This window comes from Limanda limanda, chromosome 1 (genome assembly GCF_963576545.1).
Source record: "Limanda limanda chromosome 1, fLimLim1.1, whole genome shotgun sequence".
Lineage (NCBI taxonomy): Eukaryota > Metazoa > Chordata > Actinopteri > Pleuronectiformes > Pleuronectidae > Limanda > Limanda limanda.
Window position 1 is genome coordinate 29,301,108 of NC_083636.1, and position 19,737 is coordinate 29,320,844.

Sequence of the window (19,737 nt, forward strand, 5' to 3'; positions counted from 1 at the left end):
GCTAAAAGATGACTGATGAAGGAGATTTATTAACGGAGGCAGTATTGATCCTGCTGAGCCTATTTGACAAAGAAATCTGGATTTCCACTCTATCAGGGCGGCACAGTGGAGCAGTGGTTAGCCCCGTCAACTCAAGGCAAGAAGGTCCTTGAACCTGTCGCCCAAATTGGGTCTTTCTGTCTGAGGGTTGCATGTTTTCCCAGTGTCTTTGTGGGTTTACTCCAGATACAGCAGCTTCCTTCCGACAGTCCAATGACACGCAGTGTAGTATAACAATGGAGACTCCGAATTGTCCGTAGGTGCCGGACATTTGCCGGCGACCGGTCCAGGGTGAACCCCACCTCTCACCCAATGATTGGCTCCGTGGGATTAATTAGCCCCAGCCCCTGACTACTCTCAAAGGATTTTCATGATAGATGATGGATGGATGGACATAAAATAACAATCAAAGTCAGATTCTGTCTAAGTTGTCTTTGCTCAACTATACTATACTATACTACAATACACTCTACTCTATACATCTACTGATAGTCAACTTACCTTGCCAAGTCCAATATGGAATATACAAACAAAATTATATTTATTTTTTATTTTTAGATTCATTCATTGATTGGTTGATTGATTGAAGCCATCAGGAAACAGACACAAACACAAATGGCAAATCTTGTTTTCCATTGTGACGAATCTTCACCTGGACCAGTCACATTACACAAGTTCCTTCTCTGATAACAGTTTGGTTCTGCATTCAGGTTAATAGCTCCCAGGCCTCATCATCAGACATGTGTTTGAACAGGAAGTCTATCCTGTTCTAACTTCCTTTGTTCCAGGCTGACTTTAGAGGCGAAAAAAACCCAACTGAATATGCAAAGGGAATAGAGCTCAGTGCGTGTGTCAAAGTGTGACAATGGGAAGGTGTGTGACAAAATTGAGTTCATGCAACATGTATGAGTTTTGTGTTAGTGTGTGTTTACGTGTGTGTGAGATCAGCCTCAGGGCTCTAATTTGAGGTGGGGGTGTTCAAGTATCTCATCCTTGTTTGTAACTCGATACTGACGTGTGTTTGAAAACCCAGGTTTTATTTCCAGTGGTCTCTGTAGGGAACACTTTTTACTTTTCGCCCCTTCAGGCTGTAGCAGATTACCGCTGAATTTCAACGCAAGCTATTTTCAAGGGTAGTGTACGTTCAGAGAGAATAAGAGAGAAAACGCGTTGGGTGTCAGTAGCTTGAGGTGTTTTCCTTTAGCGTGCCGTGTCACAGAGGGGGGTTTCTGCTGATTAAAAATTGATGAGGAGCTGAGTGTCGTGTTGCCCGAGCTGAACATTCCTGCACTCTTTATTGTGTGTGTTTGTGTGTGTGTGTGTGTGTGTGTGTGTGTGTGTGTGTGTGTGTGTGTTTGTGTCTGAGCTACAGACATAGGCTGTGGCTGGACTGTTGCGCAGGTATCAGATTTACCTCAGCTCATGTTTCACCTGCTGTTCTTTGTGTGAGTGAGCAGAGAATCAAGAATTAGCATCCCTCCCTGACGTGTTAATACCACATTTCTCTGTTTCCTTCATGTGTCCTCCTCTGCACACTCATTACACATACAAGTGACAAGTATTACACCCTGAATTTTGAAGACCTTCAAAGACTTTCTCATGTCAGTCTGACATCTATTTGTACTTTTTTGGATTCTACCATCGATCTGTACTGAGAGGAGATCCCTTCTTTTTGTAATGTATGTGAACCAAAAGCTAACTAAGATTCAGCATTTCAATTTAAACATTAGTTTCAGTTTTTTTGGGATCAAATTTGGGACTGTTCTTGTTCAAAAATGCAAAAAAAAGGTAAAGTTATTCGAAAAAACCCCACCTCATAGGAAATACACACATCAATGCATTTTTGTGTAAAATTATCCCCCATCACTTACATTGGATTCTCATAGGGGTCTTTTCAAGATCCATCGATAAGAAGATTTACAGTGGCCTAAAACTGTTTTGGTGTTTTGACAGGTGGATAAGTGAATATGATTTTAAGATGAGCTTCAAGACATGTGTTCTTCTTGGGGGCCCTGGTAACAGGGTTTCATCTTTACCTGCACTAAAAACACATATTTGTAGAACGGTTTTACACATTATAACACCTTCCACATCCTAAATAACCCTATTTGTATTTCTGTTATTGGATGTTGGAGACAAACAGGAAGTTCGGTGACCCTGTGGTCTGACACTAAACTATCTCAGATAATATAACGTACATTTCTTTGTCTGTGAATAACTTTCCGTTGATAAATAGGAAGCTGCGTTTGTTCTACATGATTCATATAAAACAATAACCATTTCCTTATTTGGGTGTCATTACCACAGACTGAATAAATCAGGAAGCTTATTTTTATCATTGTTTTTATACTTTTACAAACAGTGTTTGTGTCTGTGCAATCTCACACAGACGAGTTTAGGTTTACAAAACACAAGAGTGGATGTTTCTATAATTCTGTTTCACTATGATGAATGGATCAGTGGCAGCAGTGTAGTAAATGCAGATCTCTGTGTATGCAGCTGTTTTTTTCAAAGACTGACCAGAAAGTGAAATAAGCAGAGAGTTCAACACTAGAAGATAAAAAACAAGATATATAAAAAAGTAGAACTCAACTGATGTATCAGTTTTACTTTCTTTTATCAGAATCGGCCCCCGAAAGTCCATATTGGTTGGGCGCTATAAGAAAGAGACAAGGAAGAGGGAGGTTATGTGAATGAATGACCTCATCACTGCACCGTCCTCCTGCTCAGTGGGATTATGGGTAAACCCCTGGGAGCACATAAGAGTGATTGATTGGTGAAGATCAGAGAGGCCAAAGAAAAGCAGAGAGAAACTTGGCACCACTCTCTACTGCATCATTTATGGAGGTTTATTAATCGTAATTAAAGACTTTTATTTATCACTATTTACATTTACATTGGAGACTGGATGGATTAAAACCTTTTACTAATTATAAATACAGAGGTGATATCTCATTAGAGCTCAAACCTATAATTATGAATGGTTTGATTACCAGCATTTGTAACTTAAATATGTTTTCGCTTCACTGACAAAAGAAACTTGTTAAACAGTTAAAGAAAAAACATTTTAATTGGTAATGCACAAATTAGTTTTTTTTCTTATTTTTTACTTGTTTATTTAATTTGTGTGTTACAAATTGAAGCAGTTTTTTTAAGTTGGTATATATGGTTGTGTACCTGGCAACCCCAATCCTCTTATTTATAAGTGTTCTAATAATTAAGCCAACATCCTGTCAACAGACGGATAGATAGATAGATAGATAGATAGATAGATAGATAGATAGATAGATAGATAGATAGATAGATAGATAGATAGATAGATAGATAGATAGATAGATAGATAGATAGATAGATAGATAGATAGATAGATAGATAGATAGATAGATAGATAGATAGATAGATAGATAGATAGATAGATAGATAGATAGATAGATAGATAGATAGATAGATAGATAGAATATCAAAGCTGATTTGTTTAAGATAATAAATTGCCGTGGAGGTTGAAAAGCTGCAGGCAAGTCTTCCTCTCGCCTCACAGGGGCGGGTCCAGGGGCGGGTCCAGGGTCAGGGTTGGGCACTGACCGCAACTGAAATTTAATTGGCCCCTGAAGGGTCTTTTTTTTTTCTTTTTTTTTTTACAAACTACTCACTTACAAATAATAACAATAATAATTGACCATTTTTTAACGCATTGTGCTCGAACAAGGAACTATTTTCAAGATATATTCGATGATGTGTGGCTTTGCTCAGAGCTGTGGCGCTATAACAGTGAACAGGGAATGACTTAAATATGCATCTCACTGAATCAGGAATTGTGCATCCTTGTTGGACTTGTAATTGGCCCCTCTGTGTAAATTCTGGCCCCTTGGTGGCTCCCAAAAAAAATCCTAGATCCGCCACTGCTGCCTCCTGACATCACTTAGAACCGTAGCTGCAGGAGGCTTCGCGTAATTGACGGTGATGTAACAGCAACTCAAAGAGGGGGACAAAAGACGATAAGACTCCTCTGCTCTGAATGGTGCCTTTTACTCTGCAGAGCCCCGAGCGACTGAGAAAAAAAAAAACGCGGTGACGTGTGTGTGTGTGTTTGTGGCGAAGGGGGGGGGGGGGTGGATAGAGGAAGTCATATAGGAGGAGAGAGGGAGAGAGGGGGGGGACAACTCAATAAGCACACAGCTCCGCTCCACCATCATGCTGTGGCTGTGACCGGTTGCGCGCAAGAGAGAGAGAGAGAGCCAGGAGGAGCCCGTGACGCGTCCGAGCAGCAGCCGCGGTCCGATCAGCTGTGGTCGGGGATGAACCTGCGCTCCTAGCCGGAGGAGGAACATTCTGCAGGAGGGACAGAAGAGGAGAGAAAGGGAGAAACAGACGCCGGCTTGTTGTTGTCGCCTTGTCCGCTGGACTGACATCGCATGGGGACATGAACAGTGTGGATCCAGCCTCTAACAAACTGTTGACTTTCTATCAGCGGTAAAAAAAAACAACAACACCACTCATGACACCCTGCTCTTCACCCTGTGTGTTTCCTGCATGATGCCACATCTCATCTGTTGAATGCAAAAGCTTCTCTGTCGTCGCTCTGTCATTTCCCTGCAGCACGGGCACATTTTACGCATAGACAAAAAAAGCATAAAGGCTGATAACACCTGCTCCTGCTTTACGCAGCGTTTTAAAGTGCAGTTATTACCCCCCCTGCAGTGGCTGTGCAGTGTTTACAGTGTTTGTGTGGAGTGTCACACTTGTGTGGATGTGCATCAAGTGCATGATTTATTGATCTTTATTTTTTCCATTTACTGCGGGAAGGCTGGCGAACTGAGCCGCCACTGAATCCACAAGTCCTCAGTGTGGAAGTATTGACGCTCCGCACAGACTCTGTCAGCCACAGCAGCTTTTTTAATTAAACCACAGGAGCTGCTTTAGTTTGATTCAACTGTTAAAACTAAATCATCCCTGAGCTGAGCTGTCTTCTTCTTCCTCCTTTTTTTTTTTTTCCCGGGACATTACAGTACAGCCTTTATGGAAAATCATGAATTATTCATGGCGTGCTTTTCAGTCTGAGGTAGACTGGAGGTGCAGGCAGCTCTGACAGCAGCAGAATATCGTGTACGAGGCAGAGCCTCCGGCTTTAACTGTGCAGTGGAGTTCAGACTTGGTCCAAGGTTCCTCTGCTGTTGCTCATTCAGCCTGTTTACTTTTGATGGATCTGAAAAGTGCCACCACTGCAGCAGCTCTTTGCCAGTTGTAAAGCAGCACCGTTCACTTACTGGGCTGCAGCGATACTTAAACACAGTCAGTGATGCCTGGAGCTCAGGTGCAGGTTTCCATGTTGTAGAGAGACGAGCCAAAGAAAAGTAAATGAGAATGAAATTCATTAAATGCTCTCGCCACGTCGCTCCCATGGTGGCATGATTTTGTTTTGGTTATTTGTCACTAAATGATTGTGACTTATTAGTTAAGTTGAAGCTGCAGCAGGAAAGCGGTGGCTTGGTGTTTACTGTGCATGTCGTGCACCCAGCAACATGTGTAGCTGTAACTGTGTGTGTTATGCGCAAGTTTTGGTGCATGCATCAGCAGAGTTTGACTGAAAATGGTTTGAATCCCAAATTGAACGATTATGAAACAGTTTTCATCTGCATCATTTAACATGTGAAGCTCGCATGTCTGCAGTGTGGGAGCTGCTGCAGAAAACATTCCACTGACATTTGAATTATTTACACTGTCAGATGCAGCTGCCAGTTGTGGATGGACTATATGTGTGAGGTAATTCTGTACGAGTTGAGGGGCTTTTTTTAAGCTTTTCATCGTCGCTCTCTGCAGTTCTTTTTGTTCTCCTTTTGACACAATCTCATAAAGAGCCACTTTATGGAATGATCTAAGAGTTTAAACTGATGAATGGATTGGCTTTTTCTTTTCCTGAGCACGAGGAGGTTTAGTATGATGGGCAGCAGTGTGATTTACTGTATACGTCACTTTTCAGTGGATGTGGAGCCTTTCAGTGGCCACTGTCCATTGCCTTATGTGACAGAAACCACAATTTGTAACCTTTCCCGTACTCCATTATCCCGAATATACATCTTTCCTCTGTCTGTTTCAGAGCTATTTATCTTTGGTCAAAGCTTTCAAAGTCTTTTCTTTTTTCTTTGGCTAAAAGCCATTATGCTACTGGAAAGCAAATATCGGAATTGTTCAGAGTTCGAGTTATGATTTCCAAACATGCGGCCATAGCTTTGACTGCAGGATAATGGTTTCAAGTGTGTTACATGTCACCACAGGGCGGGCCTGTGATATATATGTATTTGTATGTAGGCACAGTGTTGTGCTAAATATGGAAGTTACAGTTTAATCTGTGGGAAACAACGTTTAATGGCCAGCTATAGCTGTTTAAGGATATTATATATAACAATTCTTCATTTAAATGTCTGAAAATGACCTATGATATATATTTTGCTGACTTGACATTCTCCCAAATTTGTTATGTTCAAACGGATCCTGTTATATTCGAGGTAGCGGGACGTTTAATTTTAGTGGCCTTTTAATTGCGTAATATGAGCTTGACCCGATAATTTTCCCGTCTTTGCTGTAACTTCTTTGGCAAATGTTGTAAGACGAAAGAATAACACACTGCTAGCCAGTTAGCCTATTGTTGTTTTTATTCCTTATTTATTCCTTATTTATTCATTGCCATTTGTTGTATAACGTGAATAAAACATTATTACATTACCTCATCCATAGGGTGGCACAGTGGTACAGTGTTAAGTACTGACCTAGTTCGAATCCTGGTTTGGCCGGACTCTTTCTGTGTGGAGTTTGCATGTCCTCCCCGTGTCCGTGTGGGTTTTCTGCTTGGATCCGGGCTTCCTCCCAAGTCCAAACGTCTGCAGATTGGGGTTAAAGTAACTTTATATTGAAAGTTAGAGTGAGTGTGAATAGCTGTTTGTCTCTGTTTGTGACCCCAGCTCCCCCCCGCGAACCTCACAGGATAAGCATTATAGATAATGGATGGATGGAAGGCCCTCATCCATGAGCCAAGACTTGCGCCATAGTCTCCTCAGGTTTATTTTCATTGGCGGTAGTGGTGAAGACAACACCTCCCATGATCCCACGCTGCTTCATGACGTGAGGTCTAACTATGTCTTTAGTAACATTTACTATTTTAATTGGGCGACCCCTAGCAGCCATGTGAAGTTACATATTGTTAAAAGTCTTTAATTGAGTAGTGGACAAACAGGAAGTTCGGTCTGGAGTCGCTCCGTTGGCGAGAAATTATCTCCGAACAGAAGCTGTTCGGACCAATCAAATGGTCAGGGCGGGCTTTATACGATGATGGACAGATGATCAACAGTTACATCATCAAACAGCGCTTGGGTTGACTTTGTTTTCCACAAACATGCCTGCCGCTGGAGAGCTGAGATGTGTAGAAGCTGCCATTGAGTCTGTAAGTTCTCCGTGTATCCTTCAATTATTTTTACAACACCGGCAAAAATCGTTCTTCATCTTCTTCTTCTACTTCTTCCAGCGTGCGTGCAGTTGAGTTCTGTTGACAACAACTATGCGTCGCTCAACATACGTCACATACTACGTTGCTCTGATTGGTTGTAGATCTATCCAATTGAGCGAAGAGGCATTTTTTTTCCTGGTGCGGTTGAAACACGCCACAATCACAGCCCAATGGAGCGGTCTCAGACTCATATTCTGACTAGAATCATGAGTATGACAATGTCAGGCTGGGACAAACCAACATCATGTCTTAAAAAAGAAAAAAATATAAATTGGATATAAAATAGTATGATATCACTGCTCTCTGAGATTTATAGTATGAACTCAGAATTTACGTTTCAGTATTTGCAGTAAAAACATGACTGGTACAAATTTTAGTCCTTACTTTGGTTACAGTGTCACACTGATTATACATTTTTGAGTCTGCGTACACCGTACTTTACTGTACTTGAAGTCTGAATACGTCAGCCTCACTGCCTCACTGCCAGAGCTCTGATGACAGGTACACGTTCCTCATCAGAGGCACTCTACTCCCTTGGCTCTTTCACTTCTTTAATGGGTGTTAGCAAAGCTTGACTGCTGCTCTTCTTTTTGATCTGACAGACACTATCTTGTTCACCACAGACTGCACCTCCTGCATGTGCAAATTACCATGTGCACATGTACATTTAAACATCAACCGAAAGCCTCACACTCAGGAGAGCTTTCCAGACGAGCTTCACCGGGAGATGATGAGGTGGTTTTCTTTAGGAAGGATCGCTGGGTGCTGCCGCTAAATTATCCCCCTCCGGTGTACACCCCTCTCATCACCCCCCCTCAAGGCAAAAGGTGAAGGGTAGGAGAGATAGCCACCTGAATGCAGAGAAGACAAAGTGGGCACGTATTAAGGTAGAATTCTGTGATGGAGTCCAGGTTGTGATGGGGCTTCAGCAGACCCCACCCAGCTCACCGAAGCCGGCGGGCAGCGAGCAAGGAAGCGCTGATGGATACATCCTGCAGCACAGACACACTTTAAGATGTGACCTTTAAGATTGAGTGCACATTATGTATAAACAGTCCCGCAGAGAGGCAGGGAGAGAGAGAGAGAGCAACCTGACCAGAGAGGGAAGAGCTGGGGGGAGATGGCGTGGAGTAGGGGGATGTGGTCCAGAGAGGAGGAGGAAGCAAAAAGCATGCAGGTCATTTACACCCCTCAGACAATCATACACACATTAGATTCAAACAAATACACAATATATACAAAATAAAAACGTCAAAAAGCCTTTTTAAATTCTTCTACTTGGATGTTGGTTAAAAAGTGCCACAGGAATTTGTGACGGACCGTTACAGATTGCCTTGTGAAGTAAATTCATCCTCATCAAATTGTGTTGTGCCGTCAGAAACATTCACAGCCGCACATGTATGGCGGTATATCTGGGTTTTGTGCAGCAGAATAAGCCTGCTGTAGTAATGACACATAATCTGCCTCGTGTCTCTGTTCACGTGCGTGGGAGAGGCAGATGTAACGGTGAGGAGCGGGGGGGGGGGGGGCTGTGCAGTGAGAAGAGATGGCTGAACCAAGCCTGCGACCCGGTGGGTTTTGGCACGTTAAGATTTAGGTGCAATTTGACGTTTCTGCTCCAAATTTTTTCCAAAGTGAGCTCCAGTGCACAACACCTGTAGCTTTGTATCATTGTCTTGCCTTCTTAGAAACCTGCTGTTTAACTAATCACTCAAACCACCTTATTTTTCTTGACATTTTTCCAGTTTAACCAGCCTCCTTGCATGGTGTGAGAAATTGCTTTGGTGTACTGTACCTCTTGGCAATAATTCTGTAGATTTAAGTAGATTGATATTGCATTTAGTGTTAAAAAGAAATCAAATGCTACCAAGGAGCTGTGTGGCTGTGTGTGGATCTTTTTTTAAAATAATATCCCAGCTTGTTCGTTCTGTTTCTTCTTACTCTAAGATTTTATACTTTTTACAGTGCCATCTACTTAGATCAGGCTGGATCAATAGTAATAGAATCAGCATGACCGAAGATAAGAAGTGATATATGGGTTGTCCAGTGGTACATTGTTAACGTCGACCAGTTGACTGTCACAACACTGAGCCTAGACTCTCCAGAAAAGTGGGGTCATTGTGCTGCAAACTGCTGTGGTTGTAGCTAGTGTTGCTAAACGCCCCGTAAAAGATGTCTTCGTTCCATATTTTCACACGGGCGTCTTGTGTGACATAGATGTGGGAAACCCTCCTGCTCTGTGATCCCTCCGCCTGTCTCTCAAGGCACACGTCACAACCTACGAGAAGCATAGGTGATAGTGCTGCTTACAACGGTGGGATATACAAATTTTTGACTTTCGAGCGCAGTCCGCTGGCGAAAAAATATGAAAAGATTGCAGAAAAGCAGAAGATAGTGGGAAAATAAGTTTCAATGGCTGGGATCCTGAGGGGACGATGTCTACAAGGCCAACTGCAAAATCTGCCGCCGTTTTTTTTCTATTTGTCACAGAGGAATTTGTGACATTAAACAACATGCATCTGGAGAAAATCACAAGAGGAGTGCTTGGCTAAGGAGCACACAGGCAGCACTCTCAAAAAATTCTTTGTACCTCTGACATCTCAAGATAATTATTGTCATTCTTTGTGTCTGCATGTTTTGCACTTATTCAAGTTATATAAGTTCATGCCAGAGATATATATTTTTTTGCTTAAAATATAACTTAGCTCCTTATTAATGCATAGATGTAAGGCACAGATCTTGTCCCATGACAACAAGGGGGTCAACTGCTGTTTTTCCCAAACTATCAAACTTTACCGTCATCACTGCTACAGAGTAGGTTGTGTTTCCCCCTTGTCCGCGTTGTTTGTTGGTTGGTTTCTCAGCAGGATTATGTAAAGTCTACCAAATGCATTTCTACGAAACCTGGTGGAAGGATGGATCAGGTGCAGATTCAGATCAGAGAGACAGATCCAAGAATTATATATTATCTTCTTTAACATTGTGAGATTGGGTGTTTTTGACACTTTCACAGATTTCCCTGATTAGTTGCAGTTTGATTGATTTAAAAGGGAATGTTGGGCCTCGGGCGGATGTGTGCTCTTCTTGTTCTTAGAAATCGATTTGACAGAAAGGGATCTGTGTCTTTATTGTGAGCTTTTCGACAAGCAACTCAGATAAATAACAACGGTAATAAAGTGTTTTGTTGTAGAGATTTTTAGTGCAAATGGAATTTCTTTGTCAAGCATTTTATTCAATGTGACCCCAGAGAGAATTAGACTTGATTTGAGATTGTGTTCCTAATATAGATCTACGCTGCAAGTGGCTTTTAGGCCCATGTTAATATTGATATTTAGTAAAACGCCTAAGACGACTGTAAAGTTATTGTATTCCATTTTTAAACGTATGCATTTTGCATGTGTGCCACTTTCTTTTACATGTGATAGCGATTGTAATCACCCTGTGTGTGCGTTTTACTATTCGACCAGCAGTCAGCTCTCCCAGCCGGTCTCCATCTATCACTCGGCCATAATTCAATCAGGACCCACATCTCAATCAGAACTGGGTTGGCCGCCACTCCCAGCCAGTCACCGTGCCACCGCTGGCCCCGCCACGTCAACAGACACACAGACAGGAGGAGGGGGAAGAAAGAGAGAAAGAAAAAGAGAAGGGAAGGGCAGAGGGAATGAACGTAGCGTGAAGAAAGTGGTCATGAGCAAGGAGACGAAGTGAGGTTAAGGGACGGGAGGAAAGCAGATGCTGCGACTGCCCCTCATGTATGAGTGATGCCACAGTTTACCGTATATGTTTACGTGGTTTGATGGAGGCCATGTGTGTGACCGTGTGTGTTTGTTTTGCAGCTCAGCCTCGGAGGACCTGGGCTGCAGGCGTGGAGACTTCAGCAGGAAACACTATGGGTCGGTGGAGCTGGTGAGTCCCACCCACAACGCACTCAGCTGCTTGTTGCTCTCTTTGTGTCTCAGCGGCTCTGTCTGCTCATCTTCTCTCCCCTCCTCCTCCTCCTCCTCCTCCTCCTCCTCCTCGTGACCCCCCCCCTCCCGTTGCGCTCCCATCTTTCTCTGTTGACACTGGGTGGTCATCGGCGGAGGGGGGGGGGGGGGCTGATAAGTCATGACGTACTGGGCGTGGTCCAGAGATGTGCTTTTGCCAGAGATGGATCACAGCGGGTGCTCGTTCAGCGCCTCCAAAGTTCCCGTGTTGCTGATGTGAAGCTGCTGCTGCTGCTGCTGCACAGTGTGTGTGTGTCTTTGTGGTCGGTTACAAAGCTGTTGAGTCACTGTTGGTTTGAGGGAGCGTGCACGACGAGTGTTTATGAGCGTGTCGCTCCTCTGAGTCTGTACATCCTGATAGCCCAGAGGAGCAGGAAGTCCCGGAGTTGTGCGCTGCGATCGTACTTCCTACCAGAGACATATTATTGGTTTGTCGGCGAGTGCTTGCTCACTGCTTGTCCGACAGATTAGTGTTGAGGAGAAACCACATGCCGCCTATCAGCGCCAGCAGACTGACACCACACACTGTACTGCTGTCTGTGATGGGGGGTGGGGGGTGCAAGATAGAAAAAGAGAGATAGCAGTATCCAAACATTGTGGAGGGTGTGAGCCAGGATGAGATCAGGACTGTTTCCTCGTTTACACTTCACATGCTGTTATGACTCGGTGTATTCATGAGTCATGTAATGGATGAAAACACGATGATCACAGGTGTAATCATCCCAGGTTTGATGCTAGTTTCCCCACGTCTGTGTGGGTTATCATCAGGTTCTCTGGCTCCCGCCTCCCACAGTCCAAATATTGGGTTTAGGTTAATTGGAGACTATAAACTGTTCATTCATACGTGTGAATGGTTCTTTGTTTCTGTGTATTGACCCTGTGGTACAGTGACTCCATCTTCCCACGCCACCCTCAAAGGTGAAGAGGAATAGATGATGGCTGGATGGATATGAAATACAGCAATTAAAAACACATTATATAGCGTTAAGTGAGGCAAGCAGTGATTAATGAAAGTGTGTGAAAGAAATTTCTGTTAGATCTTAGACAAGTTTGACTCCAGATCATGTTTTGGATGTCTCAAGTCAAGTGGGAGATAGTGATTCAAAGAACGGTCTCCGTTATAACAGAGACTTTACAGCATAAACCAATTACCTATGACATTATAGACCTGTAATATGTAATCACATTTGAGTGTATGTATGGAGCGCTGCCAAATTTTGAGATCCATACTCTGTTTTAAGTCATTTTGATAATAAACATTTGCATTAAGAGGTTGTGTGGATCAGGAACACTTTGGGAAAACATATTTCGGTTTTTCTTATTTAAAACAGATAGTTTCTATCGGGTTTTCTTTTTGATCACATCCGCGTGCTAACATGCTCACTTTAAGATCCGCAGCGTGTTGATGTTTAGTTAATACTCCATTTACTGTATACATCATTTTTTTCTTTTCAAATTAGCAATAAAGGTTGGAATATCATTAATTTTGTACACATTCAAAACCAATGAGAGCAGAAATTTGGATGTGACGGCCAAGAGAAAAGTCAGAGGATGAAAGTTGTAACGATTTATTCTCTTCAGACAGTTTTTACTAAATTTCATCACAATCCACCAACAACATTTACATAACTTCAATGGAGAAAAATGTATGACATCATGGATGCACAAGAGGAAAAGCCACGGAGTCGGCCAAGTCATTAGGCTACATCATCAAGAGACTATAAATATCTCTATTTCCTAAGTAGGAATAAAAGCTATGTAAAATTCCAAAAATACAAAAATAAATAAATAGATAAGTAACATCCTATTCCTGATTCCTATTCTTGTTACATGGAAAAAGTCAAAAACAAAGTAGGAAGTTGAATTCACTGAATACACAAAGGAGTAAGAAAATCAATACAGTGCTGCTGCACACTCACACACTCACACACATTGGCCATCAGCCCATATAACATGCCCAACTCACTTCAGTCAACACATGTGAGGTTCCCACTCACGTCAGCTCACACTGAAACACACACAAACCCTGCATGACGGCCTCTGCTCTCCCAGGTAGAGACAAACAGCACCAACACACAGGCATCTCCCGCCCTGTGTGGTCTCCTCTATCCTCTCACACCTCCGCGGCCCACTCTCACAGGCTTAATTGTGCATTGCGCACTAGAGCTGAAGCCGACAGCAATTAAACCCATTTAATCCTGACACAGCAGCTCTGAGAGAGTGCTGGTGTTTTCCCACTGAATTGAATTGTCTTTACTCGAGGCCCAGAGAGGAAGGCGGTGACGAGTAGGGGGAGAGGTGGGCGCCAACTGGGTCTGAAGCTGTGTGCTGTGACACACAGGAAAATAAAGGCATGTTGATTCTGTAGCTCTGTGTGTGTGTTTGTGTGTGTGTGTGTGTGGGTGTGTGTCTGTGTGTGCTTGTGTTTGTGTGTGGTTTACTTGTACTGATACCTTTGTGAGGACCATTTTAAGAATAGACCTTACATATTTTTGATGGTTAGGAGGCTGGCAAATGCATTATCCTCACAAATATATAAGTAAATGCGTGTGTGTGTGTGTGTGTGTTTGTGTGTGTGTGTGTGTGTGTGCGTGTTTGTGTGTGTGTGTGTGTGTGTGTGTGTGTGTGTGTGTGTGTGTGTGTGCGTGCTTCTTTGCATGCGTGTGTGTATGTTAACGATTATTTGTCTCAGTTTTGTGTTGCATTGCATGTCGCAGTTTACAGCAATAACTGCAACTAAGACTAGTGCGTGTGTGTGTGTGTGTGTGCGTGTTTGTGTGTGTGTGTGTGTGTGTGTGTGTGTGTGCGTGCTTCTTTGCATGCGTGTGTGTATGTTAACGATTATTTGTCTCAGTTTTGTGTTGCATTGCATGTCGCAGTTTACAGCAATAACTGCAACTAAGACTAGTGCGTGTGTGTGTGTGTGTGTGCGTGTTTGTGTGTGTGTGTGTGTGTGTGTGTGTGTGTGTGTGTGTGTGTGCGTGCTTCTTTGCATGCGTGTGTGTATGTTAACGATTATTTGTCTCAGTTTTGTGTTGCATTGCATGTCGCAGTTTACAGCAATAACTGCAACTGAGACTAGTGCGTGTGTGTGTGTGTGTGTGTGTGTGTGTGTGTGTGTGTGTGTGTGTGTGTGTGTTGTGTGTGTGTCAAGAGGTTATAGCTGTCAGTCCTGCACAGTGACTGGTGAGCAGACGGCTCCTCTCCCACCTGCTTACCAGTGTTACTGTCACTGCCTCGGAGGCTTTTCTCTGCACTGTCACACCGAGTTTATTCACACTCTCGGCGCGGCTGCGTCTCATCACGCGTGTCGCCGCCTGTTTGTGTTTATTGACATCAAAGTGAAACTGTGTAACTTTTGCTGAACAGCGGGCAACGTGGCCACACGTGGTTATTACAAGATAACGGCAAACTGCGTTTTCCTTCGTGAGGATTGGTGCGTTTGATTCACATTTTGTTTTTGGGATACATCTGTTACAAATTATGAACTGTCTCTGTAGTTTCTGCTACACAGCAACAACATGTAAGTAAGCTAAATATTGGCCACTTTTGTATCTTTTTATCCACTTGAATGCAATTTTCTTTTGGGCTCAGTTGCTTGTATTTGACACTTTCCTGTATCTAACAGAATCAGAGATACAACTTTATATATTGTCTTGGTAACGTGGTGCAGTGATGCTCAGTAGCACTGCTGACTAAACATAGGGAATTGAGTATATAGCCGCCATTGTTGTTGTTGTTTCTGGTGCATCACACAAAACAGTAAGAATGCGTGAAGAAAGCTGTGATGTCATCGTTTTCAAAATGCTCTGTTCATCATGTACACAAGGATACACAGAAACTAGACTTTTTGGAAAGTGCACTATTGAAGGTGAAAGGCCCAAATGCAAACGAAATAGTTTATTTTGCTAAATATTCCCGTAAGTGTGGACAGGGCGTAAATCTGTCCTGTGGAGACAAAAATGTGCATCCTTAAAAGTAATTGATTTTAGGCATATCATTGTATCAGGATCTCTGTCTTACTAGAACATTATAATGTACTGTATAGCGGAATAAAGGTTCAGTGCCCTTTCTGAGCATTACCCCTGTCACATGTACGAGAGCATCACTCACCTCTTTAAAAGTCATTTGAAACACCTCAGAGTGTTTGGTTACTCATCCGAACATCCTAGAATCTGAAACTCTCTCCCTCTCTCCCTCGCTGTTGTCTCTCACTCTGTCCCTCCTGCTCGTCTCTTAACTAATCGTGTTTCACGGCAGCTGTGGCTCTGCTGCTGTGCTGTGGGATCCCGGGCTTCGCTGCAGCCTTCGAGGGCCCTTGTAGCTGCTGCACCCATCCCAGCGTGTCTCCTGGATGGGGGGGTGGCCCACTGGCTTCAGTCCTAGTCATTAGTTCAGTCATCCCCAGTGTTGCTGTGGCATCAATGGGCAGATATCGACGTGGGGCCGTTGTTATTGGTCCTAGCCACAGGCAACGTCGATGCTAATCCGGGTGCAGTTGATGGCTGCATGGCAAACAGCCACATTACAGACGTTGTTAGTGTCTGATTTACATTCTCACCTCTGATTCTGCTCTTTTGTTGTTATTGCATGTCTACATATACGTTGTGCAGTCGTTAGTTTGTCTGATATCAGTATCACAGATCATAAGGTATTCATTTAACGAATAATATATTTATTTTATTTATCTAAATGGTTAACATGTATTTAACAGATGAGTCGCTTCATATTTTTTGTTTTTCCTTCTCAAGTTCTATCAAAAAGACCAAAACCAACATTGTGTTGCTAAGAAGAATAGTCTTTGTATCCACAGTAGCGTGCTCCTCAGAACTAAAGAGCTCCATTGTTGTAAAAAAAAACTATTAAAAACACAATGGGTGTAGGTGTCACAGAGGAATCGGGCTTCACACTCCATGTTTTTTGGATTTGGTCTTTTCATGGGATTTTCTGAGGATAAGAAAAAGACAGAACATCATCAGATTTGCCTTTAAGCCTAGATACAGTTTATATCCATGATTGACACCAAGCAAAGAGACTCCAACAGAATAAATAATCTACCCATGAATAAACTATGATCATATAAACTTAGCAACCCTCACTCACATCTGTGTCAGTGGACTTCTTTCATTACACACAGCTAATGTTTTGATTCCAGACTCTGACCCACTTAGACATTTATTTCAAACCACTTGAATTCTGAGTTTTATTTTATCAGCGCAGCATTTATTCATAGCTTTCCTGAACTCATGCTTCACCTTCTAACTGTCTTACATTAATTAGACCCACACACAGAGACACACATTTAGATTTCCACACAGTATTCAGCTAAATGAGGCGTCTGAGTTGTACCTGATGAATGTAGCGTGTTAAATAACAAAGCTAAATTTGACTTTATCAGTTACAGCCATAGTTGATAAGGTAGAATTCATTTTGTTACGGTATTTCACCTAACTGACTTAAAGATTGAGATTTTAATGTGTCACAATGATTCACACTGTTTGATTGACCTTCACTTTTCACCCACTGTTAGAAGTAGCAGAATTGGAAGCTTTGCAGTTAGATGTCTCTAGTTGAAAAGTTCCTTGAGTCATAGCTAACTTCAACCCTGAAATTGTGATTCCCTTAAGCTTGTTCCTTTAAAAAAATCACTGATATTTTTGAATGTGTTTGTTAATCTTTGGTTCTGATGATTTAGCCGGGATGATCCAAGCTGTAAAACTGAGTCACATAATATACTCTGTAGAGACGTTAATGAGATATTTATTTTTTATTTTTGTGAAACTCAACAGTGGTGTAATAATTAAGAAAACCCACATAACATTTCTGCACCACCTTCCCTTCGGCCGCTCTGTTCAAACTGCCTCCTCCCGCCTCTATTCCTTTTTTTGGCTTTTTCTGCCTTCTCTCTTCCACTCTTGATCTCCTTCATTTTTCATCTGTCATTCATCCCTTCCCTCTGACGGTGCACCTCCCTCTCTCTTCACCCCCCCTTCTCCTCCTCCCTGCTACTTACTACTTTCCTCCTCACCCCTCTGCCACTTCCTCTCCTGCTCCGCCGCCCACGCCTCCGTGTTCTCTGCCTTCCAGGAGGATCGTGAGTGTGCATTAACAGGCCCACTGATGAGATCAATTATCTATCAGCATTCACAAAACGATTGATTTAATACCCCAACAAACACACACACACACACACACACACAGATACACATCTCTCCCTGCACTGCAGCGCTCCTTTTGTCCTGTGGGCCTTGGGGAAATCGGACGCTCTCTGAGTACGCGCTGAGCCTGATTGTGTTTGTGAGATGCTCAAGTCGTGCCCTAAAGTGGGAGCTGTTTAAGTGTCCGTTGTAAGAGAATTTGTGTGCGTGTGTGTGTTCCGTCTATAAAGCTAACCCCTCGTCCCAGGGGCTTACGCAATGGGGAGAAGGCTATTATTCTTTTATCATTCGGCTGTTTGTTGTCACTGCGTCGCCCTTTGACTTGTCTCCCTCTTAGCCTCATCCGTCATTCCTTCCCTCTCTTAATACATTTGATTTTTTTCTCTCCGCCCCATCCCTCCACTTCTCTTCCCCGACAGCGGTGAGACGTTTTATGGGTTGTTTGTTAAAGTGTGGAGGCATAACCGGCTCCCCCTTCTCCCCTGTTTCCTCTCCTCTAACTCCCCTGCAGGCCCACAGGGAATCGCTGGGAGTGCAGCTTTTTCCATCTTTGCGCCTCTTCTGTTGCATGATTTAGTAGCAGAGGCTGCGTGAGGGTGCATGCATGTGTGCGACTGTGCTGCTAGACACACTCGCACACGTACATGCGCGCACACACCAGCACAAACAGACTCCCCAGGGCTCTTAATCTCTCCCCCTCGCCCCCTCTACCCCTTCTCCTTGTTCATTATTTTCACCCAGAAAACAGCAGAAAGCTTATTCACAGACAGCAGCACAAACATTTAACTAAACATGCACTTAATACCGAATGTCATCTTTTTCTCACATGCACACACACACACTAATAGGCGGTGCGTTGCTCTGTGCGAACACTGCATTGGTTTCCCCTCCATTATCCAGGGATTGGACAGTTGATGTTGCAGAAGGCAGGAGAGAGAGAGAGGTGGAGGGAGATGGAGGCCTGTAGCTCCAGCGTTTACTTTCCATTTCCTGCACGCACACGCTCTTATCCTGATAGAAGAGCGGCGCTCACTCACTCACACGTAAACACATGCAAATGCAAAGACTTACAACCACATGGGGAAACATGTAGATAATATATTTGTTTTTCATATATGTATATGAAAGGGGAGAAGGCAGTATTTTCTGCAGCCTCTCCTCAGACACCAATTACTGCACAGAGACCCTGTCGTTTATCAGAGGCTCCCACCTGCAGTAAGCATGCGTGGCTCTCAACCTAAGGATTATTGTATTATCTCTATATACAGTGTCGGGAGAAAATGCTGCTGGTGGTTTACTTGTGTGCATATCAGGGCTGAAATGGCTCATTCATGGGAATATTTAATATTGAGGTTTTTTATGACAGGATTGTTAAATAGCATGACTTGTGTTCAGTTATTATGTTTTAAATTAGACTAATCAAATCACGCATGTAAAACGAACCTTGAAAACAGATTGTTATTCAAATTTGCTCAAATACATTGATTTTGGCAACAGGGTTTTGTAAAGTCAGATCACTTACTACCTATTTCTTCACAATAAAGTCAATAAATCATCAAATTTAATTGAAATGATAAGTTGATCGAACAATGGATCGAAATTATTGGCAACTTTTATTTCAATCAAGCAAAATTCCAAATATTAGCTTTATTTTTTCCAGCTTCTTAATATGATGATTTGCTCCTTTTCTTCATTATGTGACGGTAAACTGTCTTCAGGTTTTGAGTCAGTCAGATAAAGACATTTGTAGAAGTCGTCATGGAAATGAAAAATGCACAGAGCAAGCAAGTGATCAATTACTTAAGGAACTAGTCAGTAGATTATTGATAAGAACAATTATTAGTTGTGTTTGGTAAAAAATGCTGTTTGACTTTTCCATTGTATTTAAACTTCTGATGAGAAATGGATATGCACCAGCAAGGTTGACTTTTACAAAAATACAAACAATAAATATACAGCATATGATCTATATAAGTTAAGTGTATACGCCAGTGGTCGGTATCAGACAGGTACTGCAGATATAGTTTAATATGAACATTAAAGTGAGTGTGAC

General features: G+C 42.7%; 1 protein-coding gene across 3 annotated transcripts in view; it reads left to right on the forward strand.

Moving 5' to 3' along the window:
* Positions 1-4,236: 4,236 nt before the first annotated feature.
* Positions 4,237-19,737, forward strand: part of garnl3 (GTPase activating Rap/RanGAP domain like 3) — a 47,749-nt gene continuing 32,248 nt past the window's right edge. For all 3 annotated transcript variants that reach the window (XM_061080671.1, XM_061080661.1, XM_061080679.1), the window contains exons 1-2: positions 4,237-4,509; positions 11,377-11,446. In XM_061080671.1, the coding sequence (XP_060936654.1) occupies positions 4,460-4,509; positions 11,377-11,446 (120 nt within the window). In that variant the 5' untranslated portion in view covers positions 4,237-4,459. The remainder of the gene's footprint in view (positions 4,510-11,376; positions 11,447-19,737) is intronic.